The sequence below is a fragment of the Oenanthe melanoleuca genome, chromosome 1 (genome assembly GCF_029582105.1).
Source record: "Oenanthe melanoleuca isolate GR-GAL-2019-014 chromosome 1, OMel1.0, whole genome shotgun sequence".
In the NCBI taxonomy this organism is placed as follows: domain Eukaryota; kingdom Metazoa; phylum Chordata; class Aves; order Passeriformes; family Muscicapidae; genus Oenanthe; species Oenanthe melanoleuca.
Genome location: NC_079333.1, coordinates 16133643 through 16155603, shown reverse-complemented (window position 1 = coordinate 16155603; position 21961 = coordinate 16133643). Strand labels below are relative to the sequence as shown.

General features: G+C 39.8%; 1 protein-coding gene across 12 annotated transcripts in view; it reads left to right on the top strand.

Moving 5' to 3' along the window:
• The window catches only part of PHLDB2 (pleckstrin homology like domain family B member 2), a 63736-nt gene that overhangs the window by 24426 nt on the left and 17349 nt on the right, over positions 1 to 21961 (top strand). For 4 of the 12 annotated variants that reach the window (XM_056504107.1, XM_056504098.1, XM_056504115.1 and 1 more), the window contains 9 exons: positions 551 to 694; positions 1534 to 1671; positions 10803 to 10931; positions 14341 to 14496; positions 15247 to 15357; positions 16061 to 16150; positions 18237 to 18308; positions 19338 to 19481; positions 21077 to 21217. In XM_056504107.1, the coding sequence (XP_056360082.1) occupies positions 551 to 694; positions 1534 to 1671; positions 10803 to 10931; positions 14341 to 14496; positions 15247 to 15357; positions 16061 to 16150; positions 18237 to 18308; positions 19338 to 19481; positions 21077 to 21217 (1125 nt within the window). The remainder of the gene's footprint in view (positions 1 to 550; positions 695 to 1533; positions 1672 to 10802; positions 10932 to 14340; positions 14497 to 15246; positions 15358 to 16060; positions 16151 to 18236; positions 18309 to 19337; positions 19482 to 21076; positions 21218 to 21961) is intronic. The other 8 variants (XM_056504175.1, XM_056504166.1, XM_056504147.1 and 5 more) reach the window with 7 other exon arrangements.

The window sequence follows — 21961 nt, the reverse complement described above, 5'->3', positions numbered from 1 at the left end:
CTTGTTTAATTCTTGACACAGGTATCAAGTGAGGAAATGGCAGTGAATGGAGGAGCATTAAGGGTGCTGCTTCCTCGGTGCTGCCTGGGGAGATGGAACCAACTTTTGTCTTTATTTACAGAAGCCACCCATCTTAGTGGCTGGTTACAAAAATGTCCTATCCTACCTCCTGGCCTGTATTAATGAACAGCTGAAATTTACATAAAAAGCATCTTCATCTGTCTGTGTTATTTTTATAAGGGAAAAATTGGATTTTTACAGCCTAAATAGCACAGCATGTAAAGGATTCTCAAAGGTTAAGTTTTAGTAATTCCTTTAGAATGGATAGTATTTACTGTTAAGTATAGTACTTACTTCCAATGCCTGGAAGTAAAGTATCATGTTCGTTTCTCTTGTACACCTCCTAAATATAGAAACAGCAATACAGTAGATAGGAAATATGCCATGGGTTCAAAACCAACTTGTCTAAAATGAAAACCATATGAAAGGGGGCAGGAAAGAGAGTGTTTGCCTCTTTTTCTACTGAACCTGTTGTGATGTGCACCTGCAGATATCAGAGTGCAGCAGTGAGGAGCAGAGGAGGCAGGAGCTCGGTCGACTGGAGGAGGAACGCTTGGTAATCCTGAACAACTTGGAAGAGCTTGAGCAGAAGATCAAAGATTTAAATGACCAGATGGATGAATCCTCAAGAGAGGTATGGAAATATGTGTTTGATTTTCAATGTCTTGCCTGTTAAATGTGTCTTCATAGCACAAGCCCAGCATGAGGGACCTCGTGCACAGCCTCCATATTCTGCTTTTTCAGCAGCACCACAAACCTGGCAGTCTCCTGTTATCAAGGGTATTTTTCTCCAGCTGGGGGGATGCTTATGATGCTTGGATCAGCCTTTCCCAGCTGTAACCATTACACTCTGAAGTGGAATTGGAACAATCTTGCTTGTTTAATGGTCACTCAGTGGATCCAAATACCTTGTGTCACTCGGGAGTTTTATGGTGGCATCTCCTGTGGCTGTTTAAAGAGAAAGGAAGTGAGACAACTTCCTTTCAAACCTCCTTGGCTTGACAGTGGCAGGGGTGTGCTGGCACCCTCTTGACTTCTGGAATCTCACAGTTGCAGGCTAAGCTGGCCAGGCATTTGGGCTGTGCCTGCTCCAATTATCAGCAACAGGAAAGAAGCAGCTGTTCAGAAGGGTTTCCTGCAGAGCCTGGGCACAGAGACAGCATCAGAACAGGGGGAGGCACAGAGAAGAGTTACAAAACAAAAAGTTTTGGGGAAAAAAAGAATCTTCAAGCTAAAGTTGGTTTGGACTTTATTTTGCAGTGTTTTATGGTGCAGTTTTACTTTTTCTCAAATTTGTGGCCTCTTTTTAACTTTTGAGGCAATAAAACCTACGGGGTTATTTTTTTCCCCCTCCCCTTTTTAAAAAATATTTCTCTCTTGTGAACCAACTCATTCCCCTCCCCCCAGAAAATAATGTGTATCAAGATTTCTTCTGAGTCTGGACTGCCTCTGAAAGATGTTTTGTGTTCCTAGTTGGATATGGAATGTGCCCTTTTGGATGGGGAACAGAAATCTGAAACAACAGAGCTGCTGAAAGAGAAGGAGATATTGGATCATCTAAACAGAAAAATAGCTGAACTGGAGAGAAATGTTATTGGTGAAAAGACAAAGGTAATTCAGTTATTGTACCCTGCTGTGTGCTCTGTTGCCTTTGATTTTCAAAATATATTTATATGGTTAATATTAATGGAGCTTATTTGTTGAAGTACTGCCTGTAAGTAAATTTGCTTGATAAATATGGAAGAAAAAAATAATTGTTTTGCCATAATTTCCCTTTACCAGTATTGTTTTCCAAGGTATGATTGACAAGCAAAATATAGTAAGCTGAAATAAAAAGACCTGACCTACTGTGAAGATACTTTTATTAATAAAAACACCATATGGGGTTTGTTACTGTTGTTTAAGAGAACAGTATTAATTGAACTCTTCAGTACCCTTCATTATATAATTTGGGGGGGAAAAAAGAGAAATTATTTTCTCAGCAAAGGAGCAAAATGAAAAAGGGTGCATAATAATATCTAATAGATAATATCTAATAATAATATAATAATTAGATATAATATATAATATATAAGACATCCATCTAGTATGTAATTTTAAAGTAATTATATTGTTTTATTTTGTTTTCTGACTGACAATTTAAGTATTGTAAAATATTTCCTCTGTAATTAAGTCTCAGAAATTCATTAGTTTTGATATACAGTCACATACTTAATTGCTATCAACTACCCATGAATTACATAGGCATGTATTTCCAAAATAAGATGGCAGTATAAGGAGATTTTAAGTGCAGAAATGGAAAGATGAAGTGGCATCCCTCAAGCCAGGGAGGGCTGGTTCCCTCCAGTGAGTTCTTTGCTGGCCTCTCCAGGCATGCAGTGCCTTCTCCACAGGGGATGTGCCATGGCCAATAATACCTCAAGGTCAGGAAGTTTTTCCAGGGATTTCAGCCAGTGTTGTTTCCTTTTTAAATTTCATCCTCTACCTCATAATTCAGACCTGTCACTGGTGGAAATGCTCTAGCTAGTCTCTTCTCCTTCCTTAAGCTTTCCAGAAATATCTGGAACTCCTCTGCATTTTTTGCTTAGACAAGCTGCATGTTTTTAGCACTTTCACAGTTCCCATTTAACCCACACCTTACAGCTTGCATTGTTTTATTCTGAGCTTTCTGCATTCAGTTTCTGCCTGCCCTGTCAGGAGCCTGGCTGCTGTTTTGTGGCTGTCCTTACCCAGCCTGTGCCTGAAAAGGAGAATGGTGCTCCCACATCTCCACTCTGTGGGGAGACAGTGCACATCCAGTCTGAGTTTGAACCTCCCTGGACTTGCCTGTCTGCACTTCTTCTTAGGCTTGTTGCCTGTGGTCACATTTTAAGTTGCCTATGGGACATGTTTCATCTTTGCTTTATGGAAGAGATGAGTTTAAAGTGGGTATCAGCAGATAGGGTGTGCAGCCAGATCCCCTTCAAAAGGATGCTGCTGGAAGTTTTGGTTGGTAAGTGGTAATAAATAACATGGTGGGAAATTCAAGAGGTTTTTTCTCTTTTGAATTGGTTTTCCAGTAGCCTGAAATCTCAGTTAAGCTAATGGAAGTTATTGTAAAATCTGGAGGAAATTTAAATTTCCTTGCTGCCACCTGTTAGTGTGTAGGCAGCAGTCAGAAAATTCAAATGGCAGGTCTCATTTAAATTTTCAGTTGAAATGAAACATGGAAAGCAGCCTATAAAAAACACTTTTTGTTTAAAAGGCAAGTTCACTTAAAATGTTTTTTTCTGTATGAGGCATGGCACATCAGCTGCAAAATTTTAGTTGTATTTTCTCTTGTGTTCCTCTTCCAGCTGTGAGTGTGTGCTCTAAACATCAAGCCATGACTCAATTAATACTGAAATTATCTTTGTTGTTTTTTGGGGATATTTTTTTTTAATATGTCTGAAAAAATGAAAGTTGAAAATAGAAATGGGAGATGGGCTTCTACAAAGGGAGTAAAACCTAAAGTGACAGCTGAAGTGTTCTGGGGAAAGTAGTGTCAGCCAGCAAAACATGCAAGACAATCAATCTGGGCTCTGTAGTAATACAGAATCAACCCCCACCCAAAAAAAGGGCCTCAGATCAAAGTGATAGTTGGTCTCTTTTATTGAAATAATACTTAGGTCAGAATTAAGGCTTGGGTTTGGACCAGGAGTTTCCACTCTGCTCATGGTACTTTTTGTGTTGTGTCTTGCTAAAACAAGTGTCTCAGTGTCCACAGGTTGGTCACAATTTCTGTTAGTTGCCTGAATATTTCACCCCTGCTGACACCTGGGGTCTTGGTTTTGGTGGGGTCCCCTACCAGCAGCAGGTCCATTTCTGCCAGGGTGGGGGAGTGATACCTGAACACACCACGAGGTGTTGGTTGTGTCAGGTGAGAGTTCATTTCACCTGTGGAACCATGCTGGGGCATTAGTGCTGTAGATGATGGCACTTGTCTCTGGAGCAGCTTGAGCATCTCAGGGAATTTGCCACTGATCTTGGCACCTGTTTGACAGGAAACTCCTGCCTGCTTGAGTCTCATCCTTACTTGTGCACCTGTTTGAAAAACCTGTGAGATTCTTAAAAACAGACATAATAAATTATGTCTAATTTCTGGGCCATGTACTTGAAATGGACTGTAGGTAAAGCTCTTGTATTACCTTCTACCTAACTATTTGGGGATTTTGAAATTATTTTTTTAAATGCCCTGTGCACATTTCATTTAGGTGAGAACACAAAGTTTTGCCAACTTTTTCAGGGTATTAAAGCCACAATTTTTAGTTCTTGCAAGGCAGAAGAATTGACTGGAAAACATACTGGAGGCAGGAGTGAGTTCAGGTTTGGGCTGTGCTCTTTGCTGTGGTGCAGTGTCTCTGTGTGCCAGCCCTGGGCTGTAAACCAGGGATGTATTTTGTCAGTGGGTTTGTAGATTCTGTGTTAAGCTGCACACTGGTCTCATGTGAGTCCTGTGCTCAGCACTCTCAGATCACAAGGCAGGACTGAGTGAACCATGGGGAAGATGGTGTAGTGCACACCCTCAGGTGAGTTGGAAGCATTTCCCTTGCCTTTGTGATTATTCCACCACACACATTGAAAGGAGTGAAGCAGCTTGTCTTGGTTTACTTGGGTTTTGAAAATCAGAGCTGTGGGTGATTGCCATTTCAAAAAGGTGAGAGAACCTTTCAGCACCCCCACAGGACTTGGCATTGCTCTGATGTGGTACCTGCCCTGTCTGCCAGCTACAAGTGCTGTCAGGACTCAGTTGTCAGAGCTGTTTCACATGCCCTGTGCTTTCAGCTATGCTGGAAACCAGGCTAGGGTATGGAGAAAAGTCCAGCTTTGCCTCCTTGGCTGTCCTTCTTGTGAACAGCTTCCTTCCTTCTGCCTTTCCTTCTTCCTTTCCTTCTTCCTTTCCTTCTTCCTTTCCTTCTTCCTTTCCTTCTTCCTTTCCTTCTTCCTTTCCTTCTTCCTTCTCTACAGAAAAAGATGACGACCTGCATATGTGAATATCAGCTATTTAATCTATTAATCACAAGTTCCATTTATGCAGAGAGAGCCCTGCTAAGCCCTTACTAACACAATTTGACAGATACAGCTTGAAGCTCTCTGGGAAAGAGCTTAGTTACAGATCCTGAAAAATTCACTGAGCACAGCCTGCTCTAGAGAGAGCTGAGCTGGGCAGTAGCCAAAACGAGCAAGCAGGTGGAGCTTTTCCCTTCTCCCTGTAGTTACCATGGCAGTACTGTCAGTGGTGTATCCAGTGGAAAGCACCTCATGGCCAGGGTGCTGCTCACATTTATGACTTCCTTGTGATGAACCTTTGCTCATGAGGCTTAGATCAGGATTGATGTTTGTCTGTAAGGAAATTGGAGGAAGCTGTTTTTGCCCCATTGGATGTCATCCAGCTCTGTGATGCACTTGGCTTTTGCACAGTGCCTCCATAATCTGTGCCATTTTAAAACATGCATGTGTGGAGAGGGATGGTTAATGATTCCCCAAACCCCATGTCTCCAAGTAAAGCCTGAGGCTGAAGGTAACAGATAGCCAGGGAAAGAAAAAATAAATCAGTAAGCATGGATAAACAAAAATAACTGAAAATTAGTAGTGAATTCAGCAGATGTGCTGTGGGAGGTAAGCACAACTAAAAGGCAGTTTTGGGAAACTGTTTCAAAACAAGTATTTATGCAAAAGCTGAGACTCTTAAAAAAAAAAAAAAAAAGGGGGAGATCATTCCTTCTCTTCTAGACAACCTTTGCCTTTGTCATGGAGAAATACATACTCTGGAAATCCTTTATAAACCCAGGTTTCTTGTCCCTCTTCAAGAGCAGAAAGTGGGAAGAGCTGGCAGGGGATAACTCATCTTTTTTGGAATACATTTAATTTTGTCCACTTTTGTGGACATGCTTTTGTGGAAATATTTTTTCAGTCATTAACAGAAAATCCCAAACATGCCCAAACATTTGAAGCTCAACCTCTTTGCTGAATTAGTATTACAAAGACTTGCAAGAATAGAGTCAAGGAAAAAGCAGCTGTCTGGTGAGCCACCGGCAATGAAAGTTAAATACACTGGTTGACTCTCTCCTCAATCCTTTCTCTTCTGGATGCAGAAATCCTGCTGCTGGATTTTATCCTGATGAATCTGAAAAATTTATGTTTTGTAACATAGCCTCTTAAATATTTACTGGTCAGATTCCAGTTCAGCAAGATGTAAGCAAGTATTTTAAGAAGAAGACTACTATGTCCATAACAATACCTCCTTAAGATACAGCACACAAGATTAAATGTGTAAGGAATACTTGTGTCTGCTGGATATATCCACATAAAGATATCCTGTAGAGAGAACACTAATGACCACAAAGATGAGTACAAAGACTCAAGGAGAAAAGCCTCCACATCTGTTCACTAGAATAACACATTGCAATGGTCAGAGAATGAGCTCAGAAATTCCAAAAAATTTGAATTGTCTTAGTAGCAGGTTAATGTGTGCACCTGTTGGGATTTTTTTACTTGAAGCAGAGGGAATCACTTACTCTGATTTAAAATGCTTTTTAACAGTAGATTAATGTATGCATCTGAAATAAAACCATTGAGATCTCTTGTATAGATGCCATCCCTGAATACAAACTGTTATTTAATAAATTAGTTACCACTCATACAGAAAAAAAATCTGTTATGAACAACCTTCCTCTTTCTCACTATGCTCCTTTTCATATGCCTGGCATACTTTTTACTTTCTCATCTTAATCGCTTTTGTCATTAAATTGACAGGGATTTAGTGCCAAATAATTAAATTGTGGCAAGTTTCATGCATATGCCCTTAAAGAGATTGAGGAATGCAAGAAAGAAAAGTCAGAAAATACAGAAAAGGAGCATGTACAGTTTGCACAGGAGACTTTTATTCCATTGGGGTTTTCTGGTCAGTTATATGCAGTTACATTTCTCAGAAACCTGTGAGAGTTGTGAGACTAGCTGATTCCATACTGAAGGGACTGAGTGTGCATGTCTGAAGTTTAGTGTGGGTTAGGAGTTGTTGCTATTTAAAACATGATTTATAGGTGACTTGGACTGAAGAAGATCCTGGATCTTCAGACTGGATCATGGAAAGTATTAGAAGTGAATCATTCAGCTTGTTGTTTTTTTCCTTTCATTTGCCTTGTAGGCTCATTTACAATTTCTCTTGGAAACTTAACACATACCTTGGGTTTTGGAGGGGGACTTTTTGTTTGTTTGGGGGATTTGGGGGATTTTTTACATTATTTTGGAGGGCAGGGAGATTTGCAAAATTGATGAGTGAGCCCAAATGACCTAGCCCTACAATTCATTTTACAGTGAGCTGGTAAAATAGATAGAGTCCTTATTTGTTGAAGGGTTTTTTTGTCCAGTTTTTAGCTGGGTTTTTAAGAAGTTTCCTCTATTTCATCTAATTTACTTTAATTCCTTCAGAGTTACTATGAGTTTATGCAGAAGGTTGGTTTGGAGGACACAAATCCATGCAGACACACGTTGCTCTTCAATTTTAACCAGCCAACCTGCCTGCAGTAGCAGACTGGGGTGAAAGACAAGTTGAAAAGCAGCAGTTCTCTTTCAGAAAGGGTGTGGAAAACCACTAAGGCTTAGAGTAGCAGTATTGATCAGGCAAAGGGCATCTTTAACTGCTGGAGACAGCACTGAAGCAATTTGTTTCTCCTTCTTCCTGTTTTTCCCATTCCTGTCGGGGCTCTGATTGCCTTTGATGCTATCCTTTTCTCTCCTCTCTGTCATGATCAATAATAAGGTGTGTTGTGTACAGTAGTCTTGGGGTTTTTGCTCTTTCTTTGCCTTAAAATCAATTCTACCAGATCTAAAGATTGATTCCTTTTTTCTGACCCATGTTAATCACTTATGGTTGGTGTTCATACCATGTGTTCTCTCATCCCATCTCTGCCTTTGGGGACAGTGTCACACATCAATTCTTTCTACTGCTATCCTTCCCAATTCCCAGAACTGACTCAGGCATTGCCCCAGCATCATCAAACCCCAGGTCAGCTGTGCTTTGTATTTGGGCTGACCCCAAGTTCATGTTCATAACATGTAGAGGCAGACCATGGCCAAGTTGGGCAGTAGGCAAGGACCAGCTGTGGCACTTGTTTTCTCTGGAAACAGGAGTTAAGAATTCAGGCAGACTGCAGCTGGGGCTGTCTGCAGAGAAGCATTAACCAAGTCCCAGCTCCTGTGGTTAAATGAGGAGGAGCAGCAGGAGCTTGGGTTCTGTTCTGCAGCAAACAGATGTGGAGACAGCCACAGACCTTGCCTGGCTGCATCTTGGCTTGCAAAGTCACAAATCTTTCCCCTTCTAGAAGATTCACTCATAGAAAACACTGTATGGAATATTTCTCATTCACACCTCTTTTCTCATTCTCATTCAAATTACTTTTTGTGAATTAAATGGACTTCACCAAGCACAGCCTGAGACATCAGTGAACTTTACTCCACAGCTGCAGAACATGCAATGCCTCTCCTTGCTGAAAGGGATATTTCCTGTTAAGGCTGCACATTTTGAAGGGAGCCAGTTTGGTGGGATGTTAGCACTTCCTATGCTATAAATAGACCAGATGAGTATCACTTTCAGTCTCAAAGGAATACATGTCTAATTTCTAGAGGCATGTAACAGTATCTCCGGCAGGATTCTCAGGGAGTTCTATCCTTGCTGATGATGTCTCCCCACACTTGAGGTTTGACTTGCTTGTTGATGAGTGAGCATGCTGGTAGCAGTGCACAGACATTTAGAGAGCTGTTTATAGCTTTGGAGGCACTGCAGCTAAGGTCAGAGAAGTCCTTGCTGCTTTGGATGGCTAGGTGGGCAGAAGGGGCAAGTGTGAGACAAGGTGGCAGACTGTGGGCTGAATGTTAAATGGACAGCAGAGCTTGTGAGGAGGGCAACTACCAGTTTATTCATAGCTTTCCTTCCATGTTAGAAGGAAGGATGATTCAGCAAATGGGGCTTCTTGGGGACAGTGGTCCAGAGGTGACCTCACAGGAGTTGCACACTTCTCCATCACTGTGCAGCTCCCTCGTGCTACATCCTCTCTATTTCTGATCCCTGCTGGTACTGGAAGTCCAGGTCATAGAAATGCTGGCCCAGTTGCTCATTTTCACAAGCTTAATAAAATGTATTTGTGTTCAGCATATTGTTCATCTGATTTGATGTACTGAGAAGCTGCACATGTAAATAAACATAATGGAGCTCTGGTTGACATTGGACTTGAATAAAAATTCCTCCTGTTGTTTTTAGATACTGGGAAAACTGAATCCCAGCCCCTGATCCCACTCAGATTTAGAGACAAAATCATACAGAAAGCAGGCAGCTAACTCAAGTTTATTAGTATGCCTCTGCCATACATAAGTTTTTGAGAAACTTGTCAGGCATTGCAAAGAGGAAGTTTTCACCCAGTTTGAAATGGCATGTACTGTATACTGACAGGCATTCCTTCTCTTCCTCCTCTTCATGGCAAAGAGGGATGCAGTGTCCAATCATACAGCACCTGCTGAGACACACACTTGATTTCAAAATTAAATAATAGTGAGGACTGGAAAGAGTGGAAATGAGTAGATGCTGTGACAGAATTCAGCTGTTCTTGGAGTAGTCAGAATACTGCTAATTTTTGAGTATTGAGGAGAGCTAGAGACCATCTGGAAGGAGATGCATTATGACAGAACTAAAAATAGGAAAAGAGGTGTGATGCTAGAAGATAGCAGAGAGCCTGACTTCAGGGACTTACTTGATTATTTATGCCTGGCATATCAGACTTAAATTAGTTTTTTTCCAATTATTAGTTGCTGAATTGTAGAAAATGCATCTGCCATGTGGTTAGTGTAGATGTAAGTGAAAGACATTGAAAAAAATCCTCTGTGCTCTGATTTATTGGTTCCCCAACTTTGGTCCACAGATAAATAAGAGTCTAAGGCAAGCTTTAAGTGCTGTGCAGCCAGACTTTGGAGCAGTGTTGCACAGGAAATGGTGCAGTATTTGATTACAAGGATTAAAAGGCCAAAGGCTTTGGGGGGTGAGAAGCAGTGTGCTGGGTACTGCTGCTTGAGTGGAACAAAAGGAAAGCTGAACTAGTTGAAGGAAACCAGGGAAGCTGTTCCCTGTGATCCCCACAGTCAGGTTACAGTTCCTATATCCTGAAGCAAATTTGCTGGATCACTTGGTGTTTCTGCTGCAACAGGACTGCCTGGCCCAGAGTTATTTCTTTACAATGCTCTGTCTCTTTCTGGCTTTTCACTGCTTGCTAAATGTACTTATCTGTGCTAAGCCACACACCCATGAAATTCATTCTCCTGGGAAGCTCCATTTCTCCCTCACTGCCAAACTCATTTTCCATCCACTTTGCCTTCTAAAAGCCACTCTTTCTCTCTCAGCCTCATTAGTTACCTCACTAACACGGCTACAGTTCCCTTACTATTGTTTTTTTTACATTAGATGAGACAAGTGTTTGGGTTGGGGGCTTTAACAGCATCATCCAGGCACAGGTCCAAAGCACAGTGATGAGGGAGAGAATTAATCACCCCACTAAAATGATGAATGTCTTGTTTTGATCCTTTTGCATCCCACCATTGCATTTACACTAACAAGGTTTCTGTCTCTGACCTGCGTGCTTCCACTGTTCAGGAAGGTTTTGCCACACACTGTCATAATCACTAACAACTGCTTGGGTTTGAAGGTAATTGTCTTTATTTTCTGGTTCATGCTTCAGGAAAAATTAAAACTTGATGCTGAGAGGGAAAAACTAGAGAGGCTTCAGGAGCTTTACTCGGAGCAGAAGACGCAGCTTGATAATTGCCCTGAGTCCATGAGGGAACAGTTACAGCAGCAGCTGAAGAGGGTCAGTAGCAAGTTTCAAGATTGCACTCTTTTTTTTTTTTTTTTTTTTTATTTTGTTGACTTTTAATTTTTTTTTTTTTTTTTTTTGGTAGTTAAGTGTAACATTTTCTCTTTCAAGTATCCAGTGTCTGAACATATTTGCGACTTAGAATTGTAACAGTCGTGAGGATTATGGGGGTTTTTTTATGGAATGCTTGTAATAGATTATGTGCATGATAGCAAATGAGTAACATGCAAATGTGTGGATTAGAAATCATTTGGTGTTGAATGCTTCTAAAGCTTTGGGTCACCTGCCTGTAATTAGCCCTTTATGTCTGCTGGGAGATGTAGAAGCTGTTGTGATGGATGGTGGAACATCATTCTTTATCTGTGTGAGCAAAGACAGGAATTGACCATCTTGGTGAAGCCATGGATAACTTCCTTTTTTCAATATATAATTTAGCTGTTAGCCTGAACTTGTAAAAATTAATTCTGAAGATTTTACCACTCACTAAAATAGCTTTATTTTGTTCTATATTTTCAACAGTGTCACACTGGTATATAAAACTTTTCATAAAGTCTAACTGCAGCTTGATTTTAGTTTGTATTAAAAAAATACAATATTGTGGGTGAAAGAAGCCTTGGTTTCTGTGGAAAAATCTTAGTATTCATTAGCCTTAAACGGCTTATAAAGCACATATAGTTAGCTTTAGTGGGTGGGGGAAATAATTTTAAAAACATCAGTATGGGAAGCTCAAGAGCACATCTAAAAGTTAAATCTTTTTTTCTGTCTTGGGTGTTTATATCAGGAATAAGGTCTGTAAAAGCAGTAAGGAAAAAAAGACTTTTCTGCTTTATGGGAAATACTCTTTAGATGTTATTTTATTTGCAGAATTATCTTTTGTTTTTTCAAAGAGCAAAAATATAAAAAAGCCCAGCTTTTGAAACAACGACATTAAATTCTCAGTTGCTACAGAAAAAGTGTGCTGGTTTTTAGACAGTTAAAGATTTTTGTATGTTACCTTAAAAAGAAGGGAGAGTATTATGTAATGTCTCATACATATTAAAAGGAAGGAAGCTTTTCCTCTGCAGTCACATGCTTGAATGTATTAATTCATGAGATGCTGCAGTCTTGTTGCTGTGGGATGGTAGTAAATCTCTTTTCATTACTGACCACCAAGAGGCTTCTAGAAATCTGTTTAATTTTTTTTTTATTATTTTTTAATTTTTTTTTCGTTCCTTGAAAGTTATCTTAACAATGATTTTGAATTTGGAAGTGGGACAAAACTTGAAATCTGAGGGTGTAGTTAAGTGTCCAGTTAGTGCTATAGCATCTTTTTCCAGGCCAGTTGTAGTGGGAGTTTGCTGTGGCTGCTGTGGTGAATGCAGTGAGGTTATAATTGAATTAGTGCCCAGTAGCTCTCAAACTGATCTCAAGGGTGAGAGCAGTCATGAAATGATTGTAAATATTGTTCCCAAAATAGAGACAATATCTTCCCCAACAAAAGGCAGACCAGAGGTCTGGAGCAGTGCTCCTGTGAGGAATGGCTGGGAGAGCTGCCTTCAGCCTGGAAAAGAGAAAGCTCCAGGGAGCCCTTGCAGCACCTTCCAGTACCTGGAGGGTCCTACAGGAAGCTGGAGAGGCACCTTTTGAAAGAGCAGGTAGTGATAATCCAAGGGGCAATGGCTTTAAACTGAAAGAGGGGAGGTTCATGTTAGATGTTAGGAAGAAATTTTTCACTCTGATGTCAGTAAGGCACTGGAACAGGTAGCCCAGAAAACTTGGAGACTCCTCATCCCTGAAAGTGTTAAAAGCCAGGTTGGATGGGACTTTGAGCACCTTGTTCTAGTGGAAGGTTCCCTGCCCATGGCAGGGGTTTGGAATGAGATGATCTTTAAGGTCCCTTCCAACCCAAACCACACTGTGAAATACCTGAGTCTGCAACACCTTCTGCTGTGCTGCTTCACTGACAACGAGGAGGGGCTTCAGGAACTTGGTGATTTGTGCCCAGGGGAGTGGGCAACCAATTTCACAGTTTCTGTGGTCTGGAGTTTGGGTTGGGTGGACAGCTGGCAAATTCTTGCTTTCCTGTGTCTGGAATGCAAATACACTCTCCCTGTTGGGCAGGAAGTGTATTTTAAATGCCCCCCAGTTGGATTTTTCATTATCAGTTGCCTTCTCTGAAGTCTGTTGTACTGCCTCAGTAGCAATTATTGTTGTGTACAATAGGCTGAATTTACTGACTTTCATGGCCCAGGCAAAGCCCTTTTGGGTTTTTTTGGGGATGCTGAAGATGTCTGGCCAGTTCTGTACTGCAGGTAACTGCTTTCCTGTAAATTTTAGCCCACACTTTGCTGTTGATCTCTTCACTATCTCCTACAAGTGAAGAGCACATCTTTGGAGAGTAAGGGGAAGATGCTTGTATTCCATGTAGTAACTTGGATTCTTCAGTTTCTGCATCCTGTGTCTTTCTCTGGTACACTGGAACCTGGTTTTGAATTAATTTTATAGAGATCTACCTTAGTAGTACCTTATCTTGGCCACTAACCTTTGCCTTGGGTTGAAATAAGAAAAGGAACAAGTTTGCATTCCTTCCAGGATGTAGGTTTTCTTGTGTAGCAAATCATGTACAATGTGCTTATTTTAGACAGCCTTACTGTTTACTAATGCTGCAATTATTAAACACACCCTTTTCTTCAGGATTCTGAAACTTGTAAGCAGGAACTCATATTATGAATGCACAAATGTTGCAGGAGGAAGATTAGGATTCATTTCTTGTTCTGAAAAGCACCATGAGTTTTATCTCAGCATCCCTAAGCAGAAGGCAGGCATGTTTTTATTTCTTGGTTCATTTCTGCAGCTTCAACAACTTTTTCTGACAAAACATGCTATCAGCTCAGGGGAATGCAGAAAATCTTTTTCTGAAGTACTGTACCTGCTGGCTAGGGTGGATGACTAGAGTTTTTAATTGCACAGAGAGCAATTTTCAGAGGTTAATTCCATGTGCAGTTCTCTGGGGTGATACTTTGTCCTTTTTGGAAAGCAGATGCCCTCTGAGTTTGGCATGTGACAGCCTCACCAGGTGGGTTCAGGCTCTGGTGGTGTCCCAGCCAGGCTCCAGCAGAGCCCAGCCAGTGTGGGAGGCTCTGCTTGCTCTGAGTGCTGCAGATCAGCTCCTGCACTGTCTTAGCAAGAGGGACAGCAGGAGTGATGGAGAAAGCAACAGCACAATAATAATTAGCCCTATTTGCTTTGTTATTATGCAAGTAGGTCATTAAAAGTATTGAGATCCTGGTGGGACATGTTGTAGGAAATATATAAATATAATTTTAGATTGATTTTTGTGTTTGTTTTTAAGAACCTCTACTGTGGCGTCAGCGAAAGCATGATTATGATTTTTATATATTACCTTTTTCTTTTTTCCCTTAAGGATGCTGATATTCTGGACATAGAAAGCAAACACTTTGAAGATTTAGAATTTCAGCAGCTTGAACATGAAAGCAGGTTAGATGAAGAGAAGGAAAATCTGACACAACAGCTCCTGCACGAAGTAGCTGAATATCAGCGCAGCATTGTCAGCAGAAAGGTGAGAGCACCAACACTCAATTAATTTGTTCTCTGTTGCTGAGCATAAAGGCAAGGAAATGGAATCTATGACCTGCCCATCTGCAAGAAATAATGCAAAATGTTCCTCTTTGAAAGAGTTCTTGAAGCAGAGCAAAGACAATGGCCCAGTGACATCCCACACAGATCAAATAATGCATTTATCCAAGAAGAAATGAATTAATAACGTTTCGTGCCCTGTGTGCATATTTCATGTGAAAATCAAATCCTTTAATTTGCTCTAAAAAAGTACCAAATATTTTTTTTCCTCTTTAAGAAAGGAGATTTGTACTTTCTGAACAAAACTACAGTTATTTTAGGCTTCTAATTGATTTTGCTGTTTTGTTAAAATAATAGTAGAATACCAAATTAAGAAAACACAGTAATTTTAAAAATTAGTTATAAAGGTCCTATCTCAATCAATTAAATGCTATTTTTTTCAGAAATCAGAGGTTGTATCTCTAAATCAGTTCTGCTTAGTATATGGATGTTTGTCACTACATTATCAAAGAATATATGCAATTATTCTTTTGTCTCTTGAATGAGTTTTCTCTTCACTCTCTAATTCTTATTTAATTATCTCCGTCAGAGCAGTGAGCTGTCTTGTAAAAACTTATTTTCCTGCTGCTTAGTCACACATATGAATAAATGAACTTTCATAAACAGGATCTTTGCTGCAGGTTGTCTTGAGATTTGAAAATAAATCGTGTAAATTATGATTTTCTTATATTAGGAAAAGATTTCTGCTCTCAAAAAACAAGCCAATCATATTGTCCAACAAGCACAAAGAGAACAAGATCATTTTGTAAAAGAGAAAAACAACTTAATAATGATGCTGCAAAGGGTAAGTATTTTTTTGTCTTTCAAACATTTTTAGCATGCAATAAAAGAGCATTTCATAGAGTAAAAGAAAGTAGAGCCCAAAAGAGCTTCAGTTGTGCAGAAGTTGTATGACAGACACCTTTGAAAAAACAAAAAAGGAAATATTTTGCAATCAATCAGCAGATATTCTTAAGAGAAAACACCACTGGTGTTTGATAATCAAGAGTATTTTCCCAAGGACTCAAGCAGAGGCAGCCACCCTGTGAAGCTGGAAGCCTGTGCTCCCTGTGTGCCTGCTGGGGCTGTGCACAGAGTGCTCAGATTTTTGGCTTGTGATAGCCCCTGTGAGTCCATGAGATGAGCTACTGCACATCTGGTTCATAAGAAGCTCATATGGTTCATATGAACCCTGCACGTCTGTTTTATGTTCTGCTCTTAATCATGAGAGAAACCATGTTCAGTTCACTGAGCAGAATCATCATTTTCAAAATGCTGAAGGAGCACTTACTTGGTTTGGCTGTGGTTGTTAAATAAAGTCTTTCATTTGTTTTTTGTTCTGTACCTCCTATTTTTTGTTTAGTGCTGCTCTAAAAGGATGAAGTTGAAGCTCTGCTGTGAACTTTCACTCTTCTAACCCAGTGTGTTTCTTCACATAGTTAAGGAAATGGTTAAGGTTTTCACTACATGGCTGTTGGTATTCAATATAAAATATCTGGTTTTAACAGGAAAAAGAAAATCTCTGTAATCTGGAAAAGAAATATTCCACACTTTCCGGAGGAAAGGGATTTCCTGTCAGTCCCAATAGTCTGAAAGAGGTAAAGAGTTTCTCTGCTTTAGACATTACCATAACTGACTTTTAATAATGCTTCATACAAAAGCTCTTCAGTATGTAGGATTTATTGAAGTAATCAAATCTTACAAAGTGATTTCATACCATTTTTTACACTTATCCATAGAAGTCTAAATTTATTAGTGAGCAAAAATAGCTTCTCTTGACATTCTTCCAAATGTAACTGGTATCACTTTAGTCTCTTGCTGTGGAGAAATGATTGTTTTTATGTGTGTGGAGTGTGTGTGTATGTCTAATTTTCTCAAAATAGACAATTAAACCTCATTGAAGTGAAGAAGAATGAGATCTGGGATTAGCTGTTCAAGTACAAATACACTTTGGGCTTATTTTTGCACTGTAGATTTTATCATTGCCTCCCTTCCCTTATTCTAAGGCTCTTTGCTAAAGCATGACAAATGTACATTTTGTTCTTTTTAAAAGCATTGATTTGAAGACTTTGAGCTATTGTGGCTCTAAGATACGTATTGAGCTATTTATTTCACTTTTTTGAGCAGTTAGAGGAAGCAGAAAATTTAGCATTTAAAATATACTGACAGGAATCTGTGGCTGCTTGATTAACTTTTGCTTAAGAGTTCTGACTGGGCTTGCTGGATCTGCTTGTACTGAAGCCCTGAACAAGGTCTGCCACATTTAGTGATGTAGGTGTCACTCTAGGCAGTTGGGCTCTTTAAGTCTAAAGCAACCACATATCCTTTCAGCACCTGGGAACTGGGGTCTTGCTTCTCTGATCTGCAGGTTCCCAGTGTGCAGTTTCACATGCCAGTGGGATTGAGCACCCTCCCTTGCTTGCTTAGACTTCCAGTGTCCTAGGTTGTGTTCTGACCTGGACATCTGACCTCCCACCAGGACATCTGGCAAGTCTAAGCTTCTTTTTTTTTATTTCCTTTTGAGATCTGCCCATTCTCTCACTAGAGAGTGGGTGCTATCTGGTTGGTTTTTTTCCCATACACTTCATGGCTTGTTTACTCACATACTTTAAAATGCAGCTACATTAAGTGAGGCTGCACTCTTTTTAATGAAATGGATTATTCAGTGGTGTCATTCTGATCACTGCAGTGAAGTCAGTCAGGACTTACTCCAAGGCAAACAAGAGAAGGAACAGCAAGGGTTATCTGTTTCATCCTCAGTGTTTCCATAGGCTCTGTCCTACAAAAGAAATGCCTTTGTCAGATGTCATGTTTGTCTTGGTCCAGTTTCAATCCTCTGTGACTGTCCTGGCACCTTTAAAAAGAGGCACCAAAGACAGGCTGGCAGAGACTGCTGGCACAGCAGTTTGTTTCACCACAGTGTTGCTCCTGCATCAGTCGAGTCTGTGGTGCAGTGTTTGCCAGCCCTCTTCACCAAAGCACACACCTGTAACCCTCTGCCATCCACTGTGAGCTGACTCACAGCCTGCACAGCAAGAGTAACACTGCCTCACATAAACAGCAGGATGCTTATCCCAGCACTTAAATAAGCAAGGAAAATCAATGCTGTTCAAAAGTTCAGCATTGAAAAAATGACTTGGATGACTAATCTGACTTGAAAGCATTTATTTAATTAAATGTAACAGGGGTCTGAGTTAGTGTACAGCACAGTCATTTGTTCCTTACTTAGTTTTTTATCCCTCTTCTAAATCCTCACTGGCATTGTGAGTCAGAATTGAATGTTCTTCATACAAAGATGAAAGTGTCTGTATATTTAATAAGAACAAAATATTGCATTACAGAATTAAAGAGTTTTGGTTACTGATAAACTGCCACTACAAGATGGTTAAGCAAGTTTTATGTTAATTCATACTGGATTCTATTTTACTGTACTGTTGTCACATGTTTTGAGAGATAAACTTTAGTATCTTAGCCAGTTTCCTCAATTAATGGGTCATCAAATAATGTGATAGTTAAGATTTGCCTCCCATTTGTGGAGTGCTTTGTTCACTGTATGATACATAATTTTCCAGAATTGTCTTATCTGCTTGAAATAACTGATATCATACATTGAAAATTATGCTATTAGATAGCAATGTTGGTATTTCTTTTCAAGTTGTCTTCTATGATCATTGATAAATTTAGGCATTTCTAAAAAGAAGAAATACTGTAGCAGTCTGTGGCTTCTCTTATGGAATTGCTGAAGTGTACACACTGGTATGTCACTATGTTGGTGCAGTAATAGAGACACAGCCCTTGCCACACACTGTCAGTGTGAAAGCAGCTTTACATCTTGATTTAAAAATAAACATATTTCTAGATCATCTTTATGACATTGCTTCAACAGTGATTTACTCTTCCTTTTGCATAGCCTTGTTTTCTATGGATAAGAAATTAGGACACTTGACTTTGTACAGGCTGATATCCTTTGCACAATGGATTGGAATCCATATTTTACTTTTTAAAAAAACATTTGTGCAGTTAACACCAAAATACATGCAATAACTACATTTTCTGTCATATCTTCAATCTGCTTGCATAAATCTTCTCAGCAGGCAGAAGCACAGTGATGTTCCTGCCATCCCCCAGTCCATCACTTTCTGTATAGCTGCTTAATTAAAAAAAAAAAAAAAAAAAAAAAAAAAAGAGCAAATTGTAATGGCTGCAGGCTAACACTAACAGCATCTTACCTAGTTCTTCTGGTAACATATAAAATTTAGAAGTGTCTTCCAGACAATGCAAAAGGAAGATGTGTTAGTGTAATTTATGGGAATGGCTTGTCCTTATAAATGTTCTTCCCAGATCTGTTAGTCATTCAGTATACTCAAATTAGCCTAACAGTTAGGCAAGAAACAAATCAGATTATTTAATCAGAGACAAAAAAATATTATGATTTCAGAATAAGATTTATTCTTCCTTTTTGCCCAGTCTGCTTTCCTGAGAAAGAACTATGTAATTTCTACAGAGTATTTGCATTTTAGTAAAATCTTTTGGACACTCAATGTACATTTCCATTTTGATTACACAAATGCTTTTGGAATTAAATTAAGGACAATTTTCAGAATCCAAGTATTTAACATGCAAAAATCTTGATGCTAATTTTATTTTATTTATGATTAAGTAATTCAGTGATACCAAATATTTGGCTGAATCACTCTAAACTAACATTCATTGTACTGGATACATTAATACTCTTGCATGTCTTTTGGCTTTTGCTCCTTTTAACTTCTGAATTCCTCCTTTTAGGGCTATATCAGTGTAAGTGAAATTAGTGAGCTGTATGGCAATTCCACGAATATATCCCCTTCCACTCAGACCCCCTCAGATGTTGAAGCAGTTGCCACTGAGCCTTCCACGGCTGTGCTGACGAGCCAGCCACAAAATAAAGAGGTTTGTTTGAGAGACATTTCCCTTTGTTTGCATTGTTCTTTCATGGCTGCCTGTTTTATTTTCTTTATTTTTGATATTTTGGTAATTCAACATGTAACGAACTGACCCTAAAGCAAACTGCCCTCTGCCAGTTACCAAGTCAGATAACAGGTTAAATAGTAAAGCTGAGGGATTGCTCCAGCTGTAAAGTGTCTTTGATGATGTAGATGGGACTCTGAAGGCCAAAAACCCTGAATTCTTATGACCCAAGCAGCACTAAGTGACAAATTTTGCCTGCCAAACACTATAATGTAATGCACTTTTGGGAAAGCATCTGTGAATAAGCTTATGACAACTGGATTAGTGGTGTTCAGGTGTTCATTTTGTGTGTTTTGTAGCTTCTTATTCTTCCCCCCCTGTAACGTGGTAGAAGTATATTTTGAATTATTATGGGAGATGAATAGCTTCTACCTACCTTAGCTATTCCATGGAATCTGTCCAGTCTGCTTTCTAGCTTACTTTCTTTTCTTCATTCTTTGTGAAATTTTGAATAAATCTCCTTTTAAAGGAATAGAATAACTTTGTAAAGCCACATAGTTCTGCATTGCAACAAGGCAGAAACTGGTTTAGAATTTGGCATTTGTGTGCTGCTTCTGGTAGCTCAGTATGCCTTGAGAGTTGCAATAGAGTACACCTCCTTTCCTGCTAAACTCTCCACCAAACACAGTGCTAAAACTGCAGCTTTTATGTGCCGTATCTTTTGAGAAATTCCAAAAAGAAAACTCTGTGTGTAATTTCTCTTTTTTCTATAAAGCTAAGATCACCTCTCTGTTCTGGATTTGTGTTTCCTCACTCTCTTTCTCCTCGCTCTATTGCTCAACTTCCATCAGTCCATTGGCCTGAGGTCATGGCTACTCATGTAGATCCTATTCCTTTATCTGATACACCTCCACCTCTGCCAGCTAAGAAACACCGCAGGCAACAACAGGTAACAGATTCAGAGCTGATAACTTGGGATTATTTCATTTTGTTTGCTTTTGTTATGGTGGCCACAAAGTTGATTATGTGTGAGGACTTTAGAGTGATAAGTTGATTGTGCTTTTACGGAGTGTTGCGCTTAAAGGCACTGCTCATTTAAAAACGAACATGATGTATTACAGAATGTTTCTGAACAAAAATTCACCTTATCATGCAGAGGCAGATATTAATATTCAGGATCCATTGTAACTGTCAGAGGACTTGCAGCAATAATGCATGTGTGACATCCTAAATTAATTTTTCATATACATTTGAACAATGCCTTTCAAAAGCTGTATTGGTTTTAAGCTACTAATTCATTAGAATAACTTCTAAGGAAAAGCTGTCCCTTTTAATTGGGTTCTACCTGTTCACTAGACTTGAATATATAACACAAAAGAAAAGGTACAGGGGCATGTACATAAAATGTGCATACAAATTTAATGCATTTTTTTAATGTGATGGAAAGCACTGAGAAGCAGGAGGCGCCCTGTATTTAGATTTTGTTCTCTCCAGACTACCAGTATTTTCCATATAGAGTATAGCTGAGCAAGCACATCAATTCCTTTTGTCCAAACTGTAACAAATTCCCCGTGAAGCATTTCAGAAACCTGGAGGAGCGCAAGAAGCAGCACAGGGAGTGCTCGTACCTGAGCGATACCTTGCCCCGCAAGAAATCCGCCCCGTCTGTGTCTCCCCACTTCAGCAGCGCCACGCTGGGGCGCAGCATCGCGAGCAGGGTACGTGGCTGCTGTGTGTGCTGTATCATCATCATCATCATCATCATTATTATCATTATTATTATTATTATTATTATTATTATGCTATTGTTTCCTCCAGCCTCTGCAGGAAATCCTCTGTTGGGTGTCCCGGTTTGAAGGACAGGTGTCTGCCAGTAAAGGCAGGAGCTTCTCTTTGAAATGGAGAATGTAAACTGCCTCCCTCCCTCCAAATTATTATAATTTGGAAATTAAGGGGCTCTTGGGCAAAGATAGGAGAATTAGGAATAACAGTTCTTTGCCAGGAAAATTAAAATAGAAATGCAGTATTACAAAGAACAATCCCAAAACAGTGACAGAGTCAGAATACAACCTGAAACCTTGTCAGTCAGGGTGTTGGCAGCAGTCCCATTAAATGGTGGCTGCATCCTCCTGCAGTGGCAGATGTGGTTCAGCTGAAGCAGTGCTCCTGTAGAAGGTGCAGTTTTTCTCTGAAGGTCCAGGGATGATGTGGAAAGGTCCAGTTTCCTCTGGAATCCAGAGTAAAGATGGTGTCTTTCTGTCCAAAATCTCAGTTTTTATCTAGGTAGGAAAGGTTCCTCCCCCTGGCTGGAGCATCTCCCAGTGGGATGATGTAATTTTATCAGTCATACAGTGGGACTGAATGGGCCAGCAGCAGATGATATCTTCCTGGAGGAAGGATGGGTTGTGGAAAAGATAAAGGTGATTGCCCCACCTGGTTTTAGAGATGGTCCATTAGCAGAT